General features: G+C 62.1%; 1 protein-coding gene across 2 annotated transcripts; it reads right to left on the minus strand.

Annotated features, from left to right (window-relative positions):
• Positions 1–1,514: 1,514 nt before the first annotated feature.
• Positions 1,515–14,835, minus strand: Spdef (SAM pointed domain containing ETS transcription factor). 2 transcript variants are annotated; one of them, XM_087210496.1, is made up of 6 exons: positions 14,486–14,835; positions 7,816–8,274; positions 5,250–5,447; positions 3,385–3,432; positions 3,155–3,301; positions 1,515–2,351 (listed from the first exon to the last, which is right to left on the minus strand). In XM_087210496.1, exons 2-6 carry the CDS (start codon positions 8,243–8,245, stop codon positions 2,173–2,175), a joined length of 1,002 nt encoding a protein of 333 aa, XP_087066622.1. In that variant the 5' UTR covers positions 8,246–8,274; positions 14,486–14,835; the 3' UTR covers positions 1,515–2,172. The 2 variants fall into 2 exon arrangements, with proteins under 2 accessions (XP_087066622.1, XP_004846795.2); XM_004846738.3 differs by lacking the exon at positions 14,486–14,835 and having other exon boundaries at positions 1,993–2,351; positions 7,816–8,384.
• Between the last annotated feature and the right edge of the window lie 5,457 nt (positions 14,836–20,292).

Here is a 20,292-nt window from a genome sequence, read left to right on the forward strand (position 1 = left end):
GCAGGACACTGACACAAGTCCATCCTCCCTTGATGGGCGTGGTAGGGGCACACCTGTAATCCTAGCCTGTTAGAAGGCTGAGGCAGGAGGATTGGATGAGGGAGACCAGCCCGGGCAACTTAGCAAGACAATGTCTCGAAATTTAAAAAAAAGTTAAAGTTACATAAATATGTAACTGTGGCATTTGCCAGGCCCTGGATTCCATCCCCAGGACTGAAAAAACCCCCAGCGCCTTACCCCATACCCTCCTGCCTCAAAGTGTGCTCAGGGCAGGGAGGGGGACTGAATCCACTCCTTCTTCCAGCACCCCCAAATCCACCTCCATTTGAAACCAGGATCAAGTAAAGACAGATGGTCTCACTGTCTTATCTGCAGAGCTGTCCCGTTAGTCCTTGGGAGCCAGGGAGCATCGCCCTGGGGAGGGGTCGGGGGACACTCTGGCCAGGCGGGGCCTTCACAGGGAGGCATGTGGAGGAGGAGGCCCTAGACAGCTCCCGGCTTCTAGGGGGCCTGCCAGGCACTGGTGTACAGGGCTGCCTGCACCCCAAAGACTCTCTGTTCCCTGCACCCAGGTTCTCACCCCCCATCTGTGCTCCTAGCCCCTGTCTGAGCTCTGCCAGCCGCCCAGAACCTGGCCTAGCTGGGACATCCACACTCGCTGGGGGCAGGGCCGGCTGGCCAGAGACAAAACCAGTTCGTTCAGCAGAGCAGAGTCTGGCTCTGGCTAGGGTCCCAGTCTGCCGGGTCCCGGGGTGGGAGACAACAGGGCCCCCTCCCGCTCGGGTCTAGTCCCAGCTGGCAGATGCCAAGGTGCTGTTTGCTCACTGCCAGGAGTAAACTTTCTTCCGAAGACAATAAAATCGCTGGCGGCAGAAGGCAGACGTCCAGGGCCACAGTTAACCCTTGGTGGCCTGGGTGGGGCTGGCACCTCCTGATTTCCTGGAAACCTGGCTGTGGATGGAAGCTAAAGTTATGGGCACCAGAGCTGCCAACCAGTCTTGAGGCCGAGGGATGGAGGGGCAGGGACTGCCTGTCCTTGGGGAGAGATGGACGCTCCTGGGTCTGCTGGGAATCAGCTGTGTGACTGTGAGCATCATTTAGCTTTTCTGAGCCTCAGTTGTGTTACCTGTGAAATGGGGGAGTAAGTGCTACTTCAGAGTTTTGTTGGGAAGGTCAATGACAAGGAAGCCGTGGGCATGCCTGTACCTAGGGGGGCCTGGGCACGCGGTGGACACTTGGAAGGGTGACGCTGGGCCTGGACAGTGGGCGGTGGGCGTGGCCTCCCGGCACATGCGCAAACACGCATCTATCCCCACCCCCCCATCCCCCAGTGGCCTCTCCCGGTACGGGCCTTGATGGTCCTTCCAGCCCCTCCTCAGCCTGGAGGCTTCACTGGCTTCTCCACAAGCTGCTACAGACCCATTACCTCTTTCCTTTTAGGCTCAGCTCAAAGCCACCTTCCCTTGCCCACCCCAGGGCCCTGTAACCAAAAAAAGATCTTTTAAAATTTGTTTGCAGTTGAACCCAGGCCCTTCACACTGGGCTAACACTCCCAGCCCTTTTATTTTTATTTTATTGTGAGACAGGGCCTTGCTAAATTCCTAAATTGCCCCGATTGGGCTTCGCTTGCCATCCTCCTGCCTCAGCCTCCCAGAGTGCTGGGATCGCAGGTGCGTTTGTCACCATGTGTGACCTCTATGACCACTTGACCCGTGACCGGCTGTCCCATTCCCTGCACGGACCCTGGGCACCTGCCAGTTCTCTCACATATTTGTTCCCTGGTCCCGGGGGCACTCCCGGCTCCTGGCTCAGGGTGCAGACGTCTCCTAGCTCCATGCCAGGCCTGGGGCAGAGTGGGCGGCAGGGGTTGGAGCAGAGGACGCCCCCACTGTTGCAGCCGTGGCCAAGTCCCTGCTGTTCAGCAGGTGCTGCTCTGGACCTGGAGGGTCAGAGGTGGAGGTGAACGGGATCATAACCTGGGAGCAGCCTGTGTCCACCAGGGCACTGTCCATGTGAGCAGAAAGGGCCTGGGTCACAGGGAGCTTGCTCTACCCCCTGACCTCGTGCTTGGCTTAGCCCCACACTGCTCTTTTTCCCTGGGCCGAGCCAGATCTGGCCGGGCAAAGGCGGCAGGACAGAGGGAGGCCAGGGTGGCCAGGGTGGCTTCGGGCCTCAGATGGGGTGCACGAACTGGTAGACCAGGCGCTGGGAGATGTCCGGCTTTCGGATGATCCCCTTCTTGTAATACTGGCGGATGGAGCGGCTCAGCTTGTCGTAGTTCATGGCAGGCCGGTTCTTCCGGATGCCCCACAGCCGGGCCACCTGGGCAGAGTCCTCGATTTTGAAGATGCCTGGGGGAGCAGGAGGGCCGGGAGAGAAGCAGAGGTGCAAGTGGGCCAGGAAACAGCGGGGCAGACACAGACCAAAGGCCAGGGCGGGTTGACTCCCGGGCCCCCGGTTGTGGGAGGGTTAGAGGCACGTGTGCAAGTCCCAGTAAGGCGCAGCTGTATGTGTGGGGGCCTGGCTGCCTGCATCGGTTGGTTCTTCGGGGTTCTGAAAGCCTGGCCCTCTCGCCAGCCTCTGCTCCTATGGGTCGAGTTTGAGGCCCCTACTGCAGGTCCTGGGCTTGTTTTAAACATGGCTACTTGACCATTTAATCCAACCTGTGTGGCTCACATTGTATTTCTCTTCAGACACCATTCGTCTCCCCAGCGAAGTTAGGATGCTTTTTCTTTGTGGTGTTGGGGAATGGAACCCAGGGCCTCATGGGTGCCAGGCAAGTGCTCTGCCACTGAGTTTCACCCTGGACCTGTTTCATTTTATTTTGAGGTAGGGTCTTACTAGGTTCCCCAGGTTGGCCTCAAACTCGCCATCCTCCTGCCTCAGCCTCCTGAGGAGCTGAGGTTCCAGGTGTGCACCAGCACTCCCAGCTTGAAGCTGTGCTGCTTTAAGGACAAAGACCGATTCTCAGTCTCATTCCGGGCTCTGTTCGGGACTGAGGGTCCTCAACAGGACAGGGTGTGGCCGGTCACACAGATGAGGACATAGACCCTGCCCAGAACCTGGGCAGCTGATGGCCGCTGCGTGCCGGCATCGCATCCAGGGCAGAGGTGGGGCAGCTCCCCAGCCTGCTAGCCTTGGAGCCCACACTCACCCTTGTCCTTGTTGAGCCAGCGGATGAGGCGCCCATAGCTGTGAGGCTTGAGCAGCAGCTCGCGCAGGAACTGCCACAGGTGGATAGGCTGCCCTGAGCAGGACGAGTCCACCTCGCTGTCGGCCCAGCTGTCCTCGCTGGTGGAGGCTGGAGGCCAGGGAGGGGTGGTGAGTGGGCAGCTGAAGCCGCCTGACCTCCCTCGGCCCTCCCAGCCCTGCCCACCGGCTCACCGCAGCAGTGGATGGCCCTGGGCGAGGTCCTCTCCTTCATCCAGGCCGCTGTTGGGCAAGGAGAGCAGGTTGGGGGCCCAGGAGAGGCCCAGGGGAGGTGGGGAGGGCTAAGGGGTGCCACGTGGGGCCACAGAGGCCCTCAATGGTGGCTGGGTGTCCCCTGCGCTTCCCTGCTTACTTCCGATCTGGAAGCAGGCTGCTTATAAGGAGCTTCCTGGAAGAGTTAGGATTTCAGAGCTTGGAGCCTCTGCAAATGTCCTGCCTCCTGTGCCCCATGCGGCGGGTTCCTGGGGCTCACTGGACACCCTCTTCTTACCTGTGAGCCAGTGGGTGCAGTGGGGGGGGGCGGCACTCAGGCCCGCACTGTGAAACCCACTCCCTGCCCTCCAGCTGCCGGGCACCAGGGCTTCCAGCCGCTCCAGCCTCTACCCAGCTCTCCCATCCCCATGACGACACCAGAGGAGGCCGCCTGCTGCGGTCCACGCCACCACCCGCCGGCCGGGGCCCTGAGCTGGGGGAGTGCTGGTCTCTGTGGGATCCTCTGCCTGGTCCCAACCCATTATTCTTACCAGGCCCTCAAAGCAGGGACCTTGACTGGCTGAGCAAAGTGCCCAGCTGTGCCCAGGACAGAGAGTGGCCATGCCACTGAGACAATGGAAACGTGTACTTGGGCACACGGCCACTGAAAAGTATAGGGCAACCAGGTAAGATGGCTCACACCTGTAATCCCAGCACTCTGGGAGGCTGCGGTGAGAGGTTTGAGAGTTCAAGTCCCCCTTGGGCAACTTAGGAAGATCCTGTCTCAGAAGAAAACGAGGGGATGTAGCTCAGTGGTAGGGCTAGAGCTCCTGGTACCAGAAAAGAAGAGGGTGGCCGCGTGTGTACTGATGGGAAGCCCGGTCCAAGCTACGCTGCTGGTGAAGAGCCATAGGCTGTCGGATAGTACTGATGCATTTTTAGGGTTCAGAGTCCGTCTGTGCATTTGCTCAAGGATGCGCAGGTGACCTCTGGGTAGGGGCCCAGAAACTGGTGACCGAGGCTGCCTCAGGAAGCACTCGGCAGCGGGGGCAGCACAGAGGAGACATATTGGTCACCGTGCACTGTTTCTCACTATGATCTTAAACTGGGACATTTATCACCCCTTTAGTGAAGAGTGAAGCAGAGCAAACAAACTTTGAAATTTAAAATGAACTTTCTGGGGCCGGGGATTTAGCTCAGTGGTTCCGGTGCCTGCCTCGCAAGCACAAGGTCCCGAGTTTGATCCCCGGTACCAAAAAAAAAAAAACCAAACCAACAAACAAAATGAACTTTCTGACGTCCTCAGTCACCCTCAGCTCCCACATCTCCATGATCTAACTTCTACCTTCTTCTGTTCTGCTGTACTGGGGATTGAACCCAGGGCCTTTGCACTGAGCTGCATCTCCAGCTCTTTTTACTTTTATATTTTTATTTTTCGAGACAGCATCTCACTATGTAGTTCAGGCTGACCTTGAACTCAAGGCCATCCTTCTGCCTCAGCCTCCTGAGGGCTGGGATTACTATTTTTTTGAGACAGGGTCTCATTAAGTCCCAACGTTGCCCAGACTGGCCCTGAACTTGTCTTCCTCCTGCCTCATCCTTCCAATGTGCTGGAATTACAGGTGTGCCCCGCCGTGCCTGGCTCTGAAATCTACCTTTCAACTTCCACATGTTCCATGTTAAAGTTCTGCGGACTGGGCCAGGGCCGACAGCGGCTTGGGTGAATGAGTTCCCTTAGGACCCAGGCAGGCTGCCCTCATCGGGGCTGCATTCCCAGGGGAGCCCAGGTGGGGGCTGGGCTGCTCCCGGCCTGCGCGCTGGCCGCCCACCCTCTGCACCGGTCCCACCTGATTTCCAGATGTCCAGGTGCGCATGCAGCACTTCCCCGCCCAGGGGTGAGCGCTGGCGGAACTGCTCCTCCGACATGCAGCACAGCTCCCTGCCCCCCAGCTCCTGGAAGGCCGTGCCCACAGGCGGCAGCCGGTACTGGTGCTCGGTCCATAGCAGCCACTTCTGTACATTGCTGGGGCTCCAGTCCACAGGGTCTAGGTGAGAGACACCCCTGAGCTCCAGATGGGACCCTCCCTGCTCAGTGAGAGCCCTGGGAACCTGCTCCCTCTGAGCCAGGTGTGGGCGGGGACCCCAGAAAAGAGAGGAGCCAGAGGGGATAACGAGGACCTGAAAGCAAACATGGCTCAGGGCAGGGCAGCCAGTGGCTCTGAAACCCTGGCTCACCCGGGCCCAGGGCCCCTGGAAAGGACCTTGCAGCAGAGTCCCAGCCCAGAGGGGACAGTGGCATTAAGCCAGGAACACGTGGGCTTCTCCTTAGCTATTTCTTGGTTCCCCTGCGCCCCTCAAGAATGGGAGAAAAACCTAACCAGGAATTACCAGGGATGATCGAGATGTGTGGAGAATGTTTACATTTTAAAAATTATTATAGGGCCAGGGATTTAGCTCAGTGGTTCTGCCGCCTGCTTTGCAAGCACCAGGTCCCGAGTTCGATCCCCGGCATCAAAAAATGAAAAAAAATAAAAAATACAAACAATAAAAAATTATTACATTGCAAGCGCAAGGTTCCGAGTTTGATCCCTGGTACCAAAAAAAAAATATATAGAAACAAAAACAAAATAAAAAATTGTTACAGTAGAAGACACATCACCATGAGTCCCCCTCACAATCTTTCCCCTCTTTGAGCTCACTGATCCCATCGGTTTTGTCCTTTCTGAAGCAGCTCTGAAGTCCTCTCTCATGTCGAGGAGTTTCTTGATCAAAAATGCAGTGAATGCCGCTGCCAAGCGCCATCCAGCAGAAAGCAGGCTGTAAAAACATCCCGGTGCCCCTGTCCGGCCTGTTCACCGTGTCTGGCACTGGGTGAGCGCTGGCTCTTCCTCCGAGTCCAAATGGCCGCGAAAGGGAGAAGTTTCAGGTAGATTTGGGTCATGGAAGCAGCCAGGACAACACAACGAAGGACCCTCAGGAAAGAGGACGCCAGAGGTGCTGCAGAAATTGGCAAGGATAATGGGATGGGGTGCTTGACACCAGGGCGAGGGTTTTGGGGTGGCTTTGCCTTGATGGGCCTTTTACACTGCATCATTTAAGCCCACACTGTGTTTTGTTTTGTTTTTGGTGCCAGGGCTCGAACTCAGGTCCTTACTTTTGCGAGGCAGGTGGAACCACTGAGCTAAATCCTCGGGCCCCCCCACTGTGTTTTTCAGTTGCATCTCCTGGTGTCACGACCCCACTGCATTCATCCCTTCTCCTTGGTTCTTTACAGAGGAGGAACCGAGGCCTGGCAAGGGCCGCTTTGCATGGGGCTGAGTGTGTGGTAGCTGTGCCATGCACAGGTGTTGAGCCCAGGCTGTCCCTGGCCCCTGGCTAGGACCCCGGTGCCCCCTGGCAGGCCACACAGGTGGGCAGGGCTGGTGGGCAGTGACAGCAGAGCCACCAAGTGAACAGCAGCGAACACCTTGACCTCCTGTTCCGTAAGCCCATTTCCTCTCCCAGGTCGAAGCCATTTGTTTCTGTCCCCATTGTTGAGAGGGCCCGGGGCCCGCCGGGGCGGAGCTTGGGAATGCTGCAGACAGGCCAGGCCCATACCACCTTCCCGGCCTGGCAGGGGCTGGCCTGCTCTGTTCCCTGTCCTCACCATGCATGCCGGGGGCACGGAGCTCTGCCGTCTTGTGACCTGTCTCCCTCACCGTGACACCAGCCTGAGGACACAGGGACCCCCGCACCGAGGCCCCACTCGGTTTCCCGGGCCTGGAACAGGGCCTGGGGTAGGAATGAGTGGTTGGGTTAGATTCGCTCCACAGCTGTGTATTGAGGAGCTGTTCTGTCCAGGTGCCATCCGAGCACTGGGGTGTGGAAATGAACAAGCAAGGGGTAAATCCCTGCCCCTGTGGCATGTGTACTCTAGAGGGAGACACAGATGGTAAACAAGAGCGGGTAATCAGCAGGGCTAATGAAAGTCTGGACTGAGGGAGGGAGAAGTACAGTGGGTGAGGGAATAGGAGCTAGAGGTGGGGCAGCAACTTTGATGGAGGATCAGGTCCTGTGACACCTGAGCCAGGGGGTGGGGAGGGGGGCCAGGTAGATATCTGGGGAGAGAACATTCTAGGCTGAGGGATCAGCAGGTGCAAAGGTCCTGGGGTTTGTGGTGCGAGAACAGCAGACAGGAAGGCAGGAGGCTGGAGCAGAGTGGAGGAGAGCAGAGCGGACAGAGGGAGGAAAGCTAGGATCACCTGGCTCAGGGCCTACTGAGTGGGGACTCTGGTCAGCAGTGTGGGGTACAGAGGTGATGGGGACTCTCCCAGCCAGGCTGCAGCTGCGTGGGGGACCCTGGGCTGCCAGCAGGGCCTCTGCCCCATGACCCCAGCCCAGCGCGGGGGCCAAGAGGACGTGTGGAGGGCTCACCTGCGGCGATGTTGAGCAGCTTGCAGGCCGTCTCGATGTCCTTGAGCACCTCGCCCACCACCATGGACTGCACCTGCTCCAGCGAGTGCTCCTCCAGCGCCAGCCCGGCCGGCACCAGGTCCAGGCTGCCCCCCGGGGCCTGGCTGTCGATGACTGGGCACTGCTCGGGCTCCTCAGATGGCTCCTCCCGGCCGCTGGCCTCAGGGCCCTTGGCCACCCAGGTGCCGTCCTCAGTGTACAACATGTCGAAGTCAGAGAGGTAGAAGGTGGGCAGGGCCTGCTCGGAGGTGGGTGTGGCAGGCGGGCTGGGGCTCCAGTCCCCCTTCTCAGGCCCCGCCACCTTCTCCAGGCCCGAGCGCAGCACTGTGTCCGGGGGCAGCAGCAGGCAGCCAGGGGGCGCGGCGTTCAGGCCCGGGCTGGCACTGCCCATGCCGCTGCTGCTTGGGCTGGCGGCGCTGTCTGCAGAGAGGAAAGAGCCGAGGCTGACCGTGTCCGCCTCCCCTCAGGGGCCGTTGCGCTGGTTACCGGGATAAGGGCCTGGGGGAGCTGGGGCTGCTGGGTCACTGGGCATTGAGGTCAGTGCTGGCAGGAAGAAGGGGCAGGAGAGGGGCCAGGCTGGCTGCGAGCTGCAAATCTGGACCCACTGATGAATGTAAATCCACCCTGAGGCTCAGAATGGAAGGCACTGAGAGACCCATTTGTCAGATGAGCAAACTGAGGTCTAGACAAGGGGCCCTTCCTGTCCCGACCCTTCCCAGCCCCCTAACCTAAACCTCTCCTGCTGTGGCCAAGCTTGTGCCCGTCACCGGGGCAGAGGTGGAGCCCTCCCTCGGGCCACCCTCAGAACCCGCCCCAGTGTGCAGTCTGGGATTGTGGACCGGAGAGGCTGACCGGGAAACCCCCTGCGTCCCAGGAACAGGCGATGCGTTCGGGGCTGAGACTCAAGAAGGCGGCAACATAGAAGTAGAAGGTCGCCAGGAGGCGTGTGGCCCCGAACCTCAAGGGGTGTTCACCGGGGAGGAGTGAGCCCAGCGCCCTGGGAGGCAGAGGCAGGAGGATTGGGAGTCTGACCCTACGCCCGGCAATTTACTGAGACCCTGTCTCAAAATAAAAAATAAAAACGACTGGGGATGCAGCTCAGTGCGAAGGTCCTGAGTTCCATCCCTAGTGCCGCACTGAAAGGGCAAAGAGGAGGCAAGGAACAGGCAGGCTGGCTTGTGCCCTTGTGGGTGGTGGCAGACACCTGCGTGCCCAGGCCTGGGGCAGGGTGGGGACAGCGCCGACCACAGGCCTCTGGGTCACTCCGATGCTGCTGGAGAGCTGCTGCTGGCCCGCTGTCCCAGGAGGAGGAGTCGCAGTCCAGGGGCTGGCGGCCTGCCTAACAGCACCCGGCATGGAGGGGCGGCCCAGGGGCTTCCTGGGCATCTGCAGTCACCCTGTGCAGCCTCAGTGGCCAGCCAGCCACTCCAGTCTTCCTAATAACTGGGAAAGGGACGGCAAGGCTGGGTGACTGGGCCCAGGTAGGACTGCAGTTCCCTCCACCCACCCCCTTGCTCAGTGCCCAACCTCCCCAACTTTACATGGCAGCCTTGCAGTTTCCTGCCAACAAGACAGAGGGCTGCTCCCTTTGACATCAAGTCTTCCTTTCAAGGGCTGTTGAAGTGACAAGGAAGAAAAGGTCAGGGTGGGCGGGGTGGCCAGGGGCGGGGGTGCCGGGCTTGTGGGGGACAGAGGGCAGGCCTGGTGGCATGCCAAGTCCCTCTCTGCAAACACTCGTGTGTGTCTTGGGCCAGTGATATTTACCCAGGCAGTGCGAACAGCCCGCTCTGCCCCAGGTTCCACCCTGGCCTGTGCCCACGCCCTGCCCTGCGTGGCTCCACCCTGCAGAGCCCCCCAGCCCCCCCACTCCTGTGCCCGTCCACGTCCCCAGAGCCCCGAGCTGCCACGTTAGGACGGCCTCTGCCAGCACCCGGGCCGCAGGCCAGGCAGGCAGTATTTCCCAGGAGCAGCGTGCTGGCTTCCTCTGAGGCCTCGGGCAGGCGAGTGGCAGGCAACGGCTGGGGTCGGCAGGAGGGATGGGCGGGCATCTGTCCCCAGCCCCAGAGGCTGGCAGCCTGGGCCTCGTTCTCACCCCTACTCCACGGGGGAAGTCAAGGTACGGAGAGGTGCGAGGCCCGGACCCAGGTCTCCTGACTCCTGGCCCAGGGCACTGCTCCCAGCTGTGAATTCCCGCCCTGCCCTCTTCACCCCACACACCAGCTCCCCTCACCCCGCTAAACGCCATGGAGCTGCTCCCCAGCAAGCCTGGCCCCAGCTCCAACAGGGCCCGAGTTAATGGTTAACTCAGCGGTGGGAGGAGAGGTCCTGGCAGGCGGTCGGGCTGTGCCCCGCTGGCAGGGACCAGGGCTGGGTGCTGCCGCTGCTTTGCCATTCCTGCCTGGGAGCAGGGGCTGGGTCTGCTGTGCAGACACAGCCGGGGAGGCTTGGGGGCCACACCGCCTGCCTGAGCTCCTCCCCAGCTCTGCAAGGCCCTGGCCTCTTCTTGCTGACCCAGCCCCACGCCCCAAAGCTCTGCCCAGCTCTGGAGTGGGCTCCTCCACCCCACACCCACCCCACTTCCTGCTGCTCCTTTCCCTCCACGCCCCACACCTCTGCCCAAGAAGCGTGCCTGGCTCCCCAGTGCCTGCTGGCCCTGCCCCACCTCCTCAGCAGCCCCATCTCACAGCTGGAGGGGTTTGTGCAGAAAGCCAGAGTGGGGGGGGGCCGCCTGCTGGCATTTGGGGCCTGGGGCAGTGCACCCAGGAATCTTGCTGTGCTGTGCACACAAAATGGCTCTTTTCTCCCGCCTGTGCTCTGCCTGCCAGGGACGCCTGCTGCTTCTCATCTCAGCAGCCCTCCTGCCTGGGTCCTCCTCTGACTTTCCCGCTCCCCAGCCTGTGCTGGCCCTGGGCCCATGGGGCACCGTCTCCAGGGCACATGGAGGCACAGAGTGGCAGGGAGGTGCCTGCATCCTCGGCAGAGCCAGTGCCAGCCCAGAGGCCTCCTGACACTCGGGCCGATCCCCACCCTTCCGGGCCCCGTCTCCCAAGCGATGCCTCCTGCTCCCAAACCTCGACTTGATCCCTCTGGTTAAGCCCCATGTGTGGATTAAGATCCCGTAAGTCCTGACCCCCTCCTGCCCCAAAGCCCAGCTTCCCCTCCAGACAAAGGGGTTTGGTAACAGCTGGCAGAAGCAGGATGGGGCATGGGATTAGCACTGCGATCCCCTCTGAGCCCCCCTCGGCACCTCCGTCCAGGAAGGCAGGTGGAGAAGCCAGAGGCCAAACCTGGAGGCGGAATGCAGCTCTCCTGCTGCAGCTCATCCTTGGGTGGGCCGCCCCGACCCTTCGCACACCCACCCGGCACTGTGGGGAGGAACGGAGGCACTGCGAGGTCCCCACTTCTGCCCTGGCTGTCTCCCGCATGCAGGCCCCCCGTTTCCACTCCAGGGCTGGCACCCAGGTGACTCCTAGACTCACCCTGTCCAAGGACTCGGGCCCAGCCCCAGCCCCACTGGGGACCCGCAGCCCCCGACAGCCTCCCTGCCGAGGGAGATGGGACCCCTCCTTGGGATCCCCCAACCACCCCCCAAACCTCTGCACCCCTTCAAAGGCCCGAGCCAGCCTGGTAGACGTAGGACAGGGCCTAGGTCAAAGCCCCTCAGGGTGGGCAGGGCCGCACACCGGCGTCCCGCCGGATCTGCTGCTCAGCACCTTGGAGAGAAGCCACCTGCCCGGCCTCACCAGCAGCGCCCCCAGCCCTCTCCCGCCCACCCTCCTGGAACCTGGAAATCGCACCGTCCAGAGCCAAGGCAGAGGAGGGTCTGCGGCCGCAGCCAGGAGCAACAGGGACCCGCCCCGCCCCAGTCCGCGTGTCTGCCCCACACGCGGCTCCGGAGGCGCGGCTCATGTCCTGCCCCTCGTGAGCCCTGGGCCCCGCTCTCCTCTGTACTCTGCTAGTCCGGACCCCGACCAGATCCTAGGCCCCACAGCTGTCTTCCCTGGCTGCCTGGCTCTGTGCCTTGGAAGGGAGGTGGCAGAGAACCATCAGTGGGCCGCAGGGGCTCCTTGACAGCAGAGACATCACTCAGGCCCAGTAGTTTTTGCAGGAGGAAGGGTGTGACTCAGTTTCCCCCACCATCCCTGGAGTGGATCCCTGAAAGCCTTGACTTGTGCCCCCGCTAGGCTGTCCCCACCTGCCCCAGCCAGCTGGGACCTCAGCCCGGAGGGGCCTGTGCGCAGAGCGTGGACAGAGAACCCCACTTCCGGTCACACCAAGTGCAGCCCTGCCCGACCCAGACTGCGGTTTGCGGCCTCGCTCAGCCCCACCCAGCCCCTCACGGTGAGCCCACGGACTGCCCTTCCTTCCCCACCCACCTAGCACCGTCTCCACCATGGGTGTCTCGCTCCCCCAGCACCTGAGGACTCCTGGGCAGGCTCTGCAACCTCATCTCCCGCCCTGAATGGGGGCCTCACGAAGGCAGCTGGGTCTCTGCACTGGGCAGGACAGTGGTGTGGGAGGCCGTGTGCCCTCCCCGGACCATGTGTGCCTCAGGAACTGCTGCCTACTCCTGGGTCCGGCTGGGAGGCAGAGGCAGGGCAGACTCTGACTGCTGGGTCTGCAGGGGCTGGTAGGGGCCAGTGCCCAGAGCCCCAAGCCCAGGCCTGGCACCCTCCGGCGGACAGGGACATGGGGACGAGGTGAAGACACCTGACCTCACAGACACCAGCAGTCAGGATGAACTGAACAGGGGCTCGGGATGGAAATGGATCCAGAGGGAGTGGGGCCCAGGGGGCAGAAGGACACCCAGCTGGAAGTGGGAATCTCTGCCGCCCCAGGACAGAGGCAGCTGGGCCTGGCGGTCACGCCCAGCCTGTCCTGGGGAGGAGAAGCTGGCGGGGGCCCGGCCTCCCTGGGAGCAGTTCGAGGCAAGGAGAAGGCTCAGTAAATGTCAGGAAGGGCCCAAGGCAACCTGGGAAGAGCTGCTCCACCTGCAGGGCCACTCGCCGGGCCAGGGCACATGGGGCAGGACTGGTGGGGACTGGAGGGTCCCAGGCCAGGCTCGGCCCTGCCCCAGTGAGCGAGCAGAGCGGAGGGTCTGGAGGAGACAGGGGTGAGGGACAACAACCGAGGAGCGGCTAGGGGAGGGGGGAGGGGACATCCTGCTGCCTCCCTGGCCTCTAGGAGCCAGAGCCGGGAATTCCTGCCCCCACTGCAGCTCCTCCTACCTCAGCCTGGGAGAGAAGCTGGCAAATCCAGCCTTCAGGTCTCTAAGCAACTCCTACACAGCCCCCAAAGCCCTGCTGTAGTTTGTCCCCTCCATAAAACCTCCTTTGACAGAGGAGACTGTCTAACTTCATTTCATGGACAGGGAGCCATGAGAGCACCAAGGTCCACAGGTGCCCAGTGCGGGGTCTGCACTAGACAGTGTCCCCCAGCAGGCAGGCGGGGCTTCTTCAGGTTCCGCTCCGCTCCGCTCAGCCATTCAGCACCGATCACGTCCGCGTTTTCCCGGGCTGTTAAACACTTCAGAGGACCTTGGCAGTGAACAGGGGCTCCACCAGACCCTCTGCTTGCTGCCGCTCCACTGAGCACCCACGGGGTGCGGCCCTGCCCCTTGGTGGGTTCGGGGAAGCCCCGCCTGTGCAGAGGGCCCGTGGGAAGGGTTTATAACAATCACTGGTGAGGCGCACGTGGGAACAGGGCCTCAGCTCTGGCGCCCCCAGCGACTGGCACAGAGAGAGCCTTCCCATCAGGCCTCACAGGGGTAGGGTCCCCGGCCCAGGCTGCCCCTCCTGCCTCGGGTCCGGGGCGAGGCCCACAGGGGCAGGCACGCTCGGCTCTGCCAGCTGCCAGTGCTGGCCGGGCACCCTGCAGGCAGGCGCCTCCTCCCTGCTCTGCTGCCTCCCCGGCCCTGGGCAGCCCCAGTGCTGTTTGCTTTGTTACTCAGCCCAGCAGCTGGTGCTGGGGAGCTGCCGCTTGATCGGGGGTTGCTGAGGTGCGGTTTGCCGGGAGGTGGGGGCAGGAAGCGTGGCCGAGCCCCAGCCCTGCCACGCAGAGACCACGAGCGCCGTAAAGGCAGCTGCGGCCTGGGCGTGGGCTGCGGGTGGCCGCAGCTGCTAGGGTGAGCAGAGGGGCCTGCACACGCACACGCACGCACACGGACACACGGACTCACACGTGCACACCCGGTGCAGCCCTTCAGCTGCCGCCTGTCGCCCTCCAGCCTCCTGTGGGGTCTGGCGGATCTCAGGACCCCTTCAAGGCCCCGCAGTCACTTCCCTTCTGTCCCCAGACTGGGGTAGCACGCGGACCCCACCCACCTGGCTCTCCTACCACCTGCCCAGCCCCAGCCCAGACCCTCCAGGCCCAGTGAGCCCCCGTCGGCCCTTGGGGGAGCAGCCGGGACTGGTGGCACCAGCAGCTGCGGGCAGAGCAGAAGTGGCGGGGCCTCCGGGGCTAGCAGAGCCCTGCATGCCAGCCTCCTCTCGGCCGGGGCAGCTGGGCTCAGCATGGAGCCACGGTCGTGGACCTGCTGCCTGGAGGAGAAGCTCTGAACTTTACAAGCATCCCCAGTCCCACCAAGGCCATGGGCCTCCCGGCCGTGGGCACTGCCTCCCACCAGTCTTACCCGTTAGCTGCCCGGTGCCCAAGGCGTCGTCCGCTGCCTTGCCAGCCTTGGAGACCAGGAGGAGCTGCAGGCAGCTGGGGCCGCTGCTGTCTCAGCCAGGCATGGGGAGGCCGGCAGGGCTCGAACAGGGGTGGTCTGGGATGGGCCACGGGGAGCTGGTCACCCCAGGGGGTGCGGTGAGCCTCGGGCACCTGTGGGGGTGGGGAAGCCCCCGCCTCTGCCCAAGGCCACCTGCTGGCACAGTGACAAGGCCCAGCGGGGGGCTGGTGGGGCGTAGCGGGCTTGGGCAGTGTGGGCACGCGGAGCGCAGGAATGCGAGGGGAGGAAGTGGCAAGGCTGGGAGATGAAGAGTCGGCCAGGCCCGATTCCCATTATAAGTAATCCTTCCTTATTTACCTGAGCAAACACATTCCCCGCTTACCTCAGACCGCAGGCCAGCTCCTGCTTAACCCTTGCAGGGCTCCCTCCTGGCCCAGGGGTCAGGCCCTGGCAGTGGGCTCCCCCGTGCACACCCCATCCTCCATCTGCAGAGCTTGGGTGCCAGGTCAGGTGCAAGGATGGACCACAGGCCCAGCCAGAGGGGCAGCAGGAGGGGGCCCAAGGTGCCTCGATAGCTACACGTGACCACAGACCACAGACCCCAGCCCTGCAGGGTCCTGTGTTTCCAGGAGGCCCCGCCTAGAACTCTGAGACCCTCAGGCTGATGGCCACTGCTGAAAAGCACCTACTACTAGCCAGCACCGGTGGATACTGAAACCTCAGGTATGGATACAGGTGAGTATCAGGAGTACTGTACCATGAGCACCCAGTGACACTGAGCTGAGGGGTACCAGGCAAAGCTGGTTAGCCCCAGTGCCACTCTCCCCTTTTCTCTGATAAACAAGCCATGAATTTTAGCAGGGCACAGGGCTACCTAGAATGAAGACTCCCAGCCTCCCTTGCAGCTAGGTGTAGCTCTGACCAAATGGAAGTGTCATGGGACAAGATTTCTAAGAATCTTTCTTAAAAGTAAGCTGGTAAGTGCTAGAGGTATAGCTCAGAGGTAGACCACTTGTCTAGCATCTGCAAGGCCCTGAGTTCAATTTCTAGCACTGAAAGAGGAAAAAAAAAGCAAAGCTGACATGTACCATTTATTGCCTTTTTCTTTATCCTTCTTCCATCTAGCTGCCTGGAATGTAGCTGTGATACCAGGTATTGTGGCTGCCATCTTGGACCATGAGGAAAATGGCAGAAGAGTGATCTGGAAAGAGCCTAGGTCTCAGGACTGTATAGAACCTCCGTCCCAGTGCTAGACTGCCTGCCCCAGGACTCTTACAAAATACTTTTTACTTTGCACTGGGTGGGCCTGACCTTCAGACCCCACTCCATTGTGCAGGGCCTGCTCTGTGGCTCTTCCCACCTGGCCTGCAGAGGGACAGGAGGGAGCGTCTAGGGGCTGAACAGAGCCACAGTGAGGGGAGGACTCTTTCCTCTCTCTCGGGCTGCACAATGGGTGTCGGCGATGGGCCCGAGGGTGTGGCACCCGCCCAGGCAATGCTGTAGGGAAGTGAGGCCAACCAGTGTCCACCGAGAGGGCTTCTGCTGACACAGCCTGTCTAACCCAGGTCTGGCCAGCATGGTGCGTCTCGGGCTCTGGGAAGCGGATGCAGTCAAATCCACAGCCTCCCCGACTCACCGCCCCGCTCCGCTTCAGCATCTTGTCCCGGGCCCTGGCCTCTGCCCCTCCGCTGGCCGGGTCCTCTCCCCCTGCACACACCCTCATCTGCTGTGCACCTCAGGGGCCCAGGCCTCCAGGGCCAAGCATCTTGGGCCGGTGCAACTCCATCCTGGGATGAGTGTTCTCCAACCTGTGACCCCCCGCAGAACTGGGCAGTGAATGCGTGTCAGGCAAGCACCCCACCACGGCTCTCCTCCCCAGCCCTTTTCCTTTATTTTGAGACAAGATCTCGCTGAGTTGCCCAGGTGGGCCTTGAGCTGGCAACCCTCCTGCCTCTGCTTCCTGAGTAGCTGAGATGACGGTGCTACTGCACCTGGAGAGTTTCTCCTACTTTGGGTTGAAAGAAACCCCTCCGTCTCCGGAGCCCTCTCAGGTCGCCTTCCCCTGTCCCCTCTGGCTGTCACGGGCCTCACTCACCCCAAGTTCGCCTCCTCTCTCTCCCCTGGTGTGTCTACCTTCCCAGGACTCCGGCTCCCGGGGACAGGGGCCTGCCCGTCTGTCAGTGGGCGTGGCCGACTGCTGTCCGCTGTGTCCCTTGCAGGTGGCACAGATGTGGCGGAGGCCTGGGCTGGCCAAGAGAGGGGCTGCCGGGTGCTGCCAGGGCCCGCTGTGGCCACGAGAAAGCTGGAGGCAGGGCTGTGCCGGGGTGCGGGGTCCTCCCTCCGGGACACCGCTGTGCCAGGTGCCGGGCAGGGGATCAGGGGCAGATGGGGCAGGGGGCTGTGTGCACCAGATCCGGCCGGACACAGCGGGGTGTTTTCAGCACCTGGAGCCTACACCATGCACTGTGCCAGGCTCTGCGTGGGCACAGCTGCCTCGGACGAGCTCATGACCTGACGGCCGCAGTCACCCCGTGTCTGCCTCAGAGGGCGCGGTGACCCCCAAGTCCCTCCTGCGAGCAGCCACCCATGGGCTTCCTGGTGCTGTGAAGGAGCTGCACTTCTGGGCCTTCCTGGTGGGGGAAGCACGGAGGAGGGCTTGGGACCTGTGGTCTAGGCCTTGGGCTGTCCCCAGAGCTCTCGCCCGTCCCAGCAGATTGAGCCTGCAAAGAGAGGCCACTGCCCCTGCACCCAGGCCTGGGGTGGGGACCAGAGGGGCACGGAGGCCTCTCATTCCTGGCTGCATCTTGCCAGCCGCTGTGAGCCAGGTGCCAGGTGGCTGGCCCCAGAGTCATAGGCTCTGAATGGAGTCATCCTAACAGCCTCAGAGCTGGCACCTCTGTCCTGAGTGTCCTGTTTTATTTACCTTCAGTGGGGAAACCGAGGCATAGGGAAGTTGCAGGCTGGCACTATGAGGTAAGGAGCTGAGTGTCACCACGCCGCCCCGCCCTGCTTGGGGCCCAGTGCCGCTTCCCCCTCCTCCCGGCATCACGAGTCCCCCCTGCCATCGTGGGGGGCCGAGGACCCACGTCACCGCCCACACCCGCTGGGTGCTGCCTTTTCCCTATTAATGCCGTGCCGGTCTGGCTGAGAAACCGCAGCCGATAAGAGCACAATCAGGCTGTTTTGCGGAGTGGCCAGGGGCTGGGCCACCTGGCAGCTGCGGGGAGGGGGCGGCCACTGGCCCGCCCCACTAGGCCCCACTATCAGCGGCCCTGTCCCTGCCAGGAGCCCCTAGAAATGTACCCACCTTATCAGGGCAGCTTCCAGCTCTCCAGGGAGGGCTGTGGCCTTGTGTGTCCTGGCTGCGCTGCTGCCTTCCGCCTGGGCCCCAGCGGCCGACCTGGGGTGGGGAGCACCCACTCCTTGGACCCCTAAGGGACCCCTGCTGTTGCACACCGCACCCAGCATCACTCCTGGGGGTGCTCCCAGGCCTCGCCCCCTCACATCTTGCTCTAGGCCGGCCCACCCCAGGCCTGGTTTCCTCCTGGCTCCAGGTGGGGGAGCAAGGCTTCCTGCCTGCGCGGCACCCCCAGGCCTGTTGGGTGCTCGACCCCTGGCCACACCTTCAGCAAATGTTACCGAGCACCTAGGACCTGCCAGGTCCCAGGGACCAGCACCCTGGCGCTGGAGAGCAGAGGAGCACTCCCGAAGCAGGATTTCGCGTGTCGAGAGGTGACCACTGCCACTTCGGGGCAGAACCTCTGTAGGTGACATCTGAATCAAGCCCTAAAGGTGCCTGACTGCCACCATGGGTCAGACTCACAGACGGGGCAGGGGACAGGCAGACAGGTGGCAGAGTGGGCCTAAGCTGCTGGGCGGTCACTGCGTTAGGAGAGTGGGGTGTGACCAGAGGCCCCCAGCATATGGTGCTGGAGCTGGAGGTGCCCAAGGTGAGGGGTGGAGGGCGCGGACAACCGAGATGCACACCCGGCTCTGCACCCTGCCCAGCTGCTTCCTGCCGTGCGTCCTCAGTCACTGCCCTTCTCAGCCTCAGTTTCCCTTCTCTGTACAAAAGGATCAAAGGTCAGGGGCAGCAAGCCGCAGTGCAGCTGGGGGACCAGGTCACAGCCGAGCTGGAGGCCATGTGGCGCTTGCCGGCCTTTGCAGGACCTCGGGCTCACGGCACCCCTGCTTCGTGACTCACTCACCGGGGGCCTCTCTCAGGCCCCTCCTCGTTTTCGGCGATGTAAGGAACAGTGAACCCATGGGGACCCAAGGTCAAGGCCATCCCACAGCCACCCCGCCCCCCATGCACTTGCACCTGAGTCCTGGGGTGCGGGAGATTTTACAGGCGAGGGAATGGGGGTGGGGTCGGGCTCCTCCACCCGGTGATGCTGGACCTGCGGCCCCACTTGTCCCACTTCTTCCTTTTCCACGGAAGACAAGGTCACCACAGGACCCCACACACCCTGAGCCCTGGGCCGCAGGGACAGCTGCCGGCCCTGTGCTGCTCTTCTGCCCAGCCTGGTGGCGTAAGAGCCTGCGGACCTCACCACCTCCGTCCTCCCTGCAGGCAGCGCCTAAGAACAGAGAAAGAGACGTGCAAGGGAACAACGGGAAAGGGTGTGGACATGAGGAGAAACACAGGGCGGGGGCAGAAGGTGGCAGGTGGCACTCAGCGCCAGGACCGTCCTTGGGGGTCCCTTGGGCCCCTCGATCTGACCCTCCAGTGCCACCATCGTTCCCGTGCCCAGCCTGGGACCTAACCCTCCCTCGTGGGCACAGTGGCAGCCGGTGTTCCCAGGAGCTAGGGCCTGGACGCTGTGCGGGACGCCCTGTCCGGCAGCAGCAATGGGAAACCCTCAGCACCCTCAGCCCTGCCAGGAACCCAGGAAGGGCAGGCAGCTCCCGGTGCAGTGGGGGCTGGGTCCAGATGCAAGGCCATCGAGCAACTGTCCCCACATCTCGGGTGCCTTCCTGTCAGGGTGCCCCTCACCTCAGAACACACACACACACAGGTGGCTGGTTCCAGGGGCTCAGGCTCCCCCAAACACCTGCCTCCCTCCCCCATTCCTCCCTCTCTCTTTTTCAGACTGGAAATTGAACCCAGGGCTTTCACACACCGTCCCTAGCTCATTTTTATTTAATTAATTAGTTTATTTATTTGGTACCGGGGATTGAACTCTGGTCCTTGCGCTTGCACAGCAGGCGGTGAAACCACTGAGCTAAATCCCCGGCCCTAGCTCATTTTTATTTTGAGACAGGGTCTTACTAAGACTCTTAGTTGCCCAGACTGGGCTCAAACCTGCAATCCTCCTGCCTCAGCCTCCCAGAGTCCTGGGGTTACACGTGTGTGCCACACCTGGGCTAGTTCCTCTCTTTCTATGTGCCTTATACTGTTTTCAGAATCCAACACGCGTTTCTCCCTCAAGGAGCCCTTCTGCATCCTGTCATTCTTGGATCCCTGGGTGGGGGTGGGGTCACAGCATGTATCCCCCATCATCAAACGGTCCCCTCGGCCTGTGTCCCCGCAGGCTGGGAGCCAGATGGACAGGGTTTTGTGGCATCTGCTTGGTATCTGTGGGTCCCAGGGCACTGTCTGGCAAACAGCTGTGTGAAACGAAGGAACGGACAGACGCATGGACCAGACGGACAGGCATTGGTGAGTACCAGAGGGAGGTGATGCGGGCGGGGTGGGGTGGCTGCAGGGCTGTCCAGGCTGGGCAGAGCGCATGGGGCGAGGCTCCCGTGGGAGACCTGACCGCCCT

This window comes from Heterocephalus glaber, unplaced genomic scaffold (assembly GCF_053883595.1).
Source record: "Heterocephalus glaber isolate CG9 unplaced genomic scaffold, H.glaber_assembly_v1.0 deba00001141, whole genome shotgun sequence".
NCBI lineage: Eukaryota > Metazoa > Chordata > Mammalia > Rodentia > Bathyergidae > Heterocephalus > Heterocephalus glaber.

Coding starts and splice junctions, on each gene's coding strand:
- Spdef (XM_087210496.1), bottom strand. CDS start 8,245: ATGGGCAGTGCCAGCCCGGGCCTGAACGCCGCGCCCCCTGGCTGCCTG. Junction 5,448..7,815: donor GCTGCTCAACATCGCCGCAG/GTGAGCCCTCCA, acceptor TCTCTCACCTAG/ACCCTGTGGACTGGAGCCCC. Junction 2,352..3,154: donor CTGGCTCAACAAGGACAAGG/GTGAGTGTGGGC, acceptor CTGCTCCCCCAG/GCATCTTCAAAATCGAGGAC.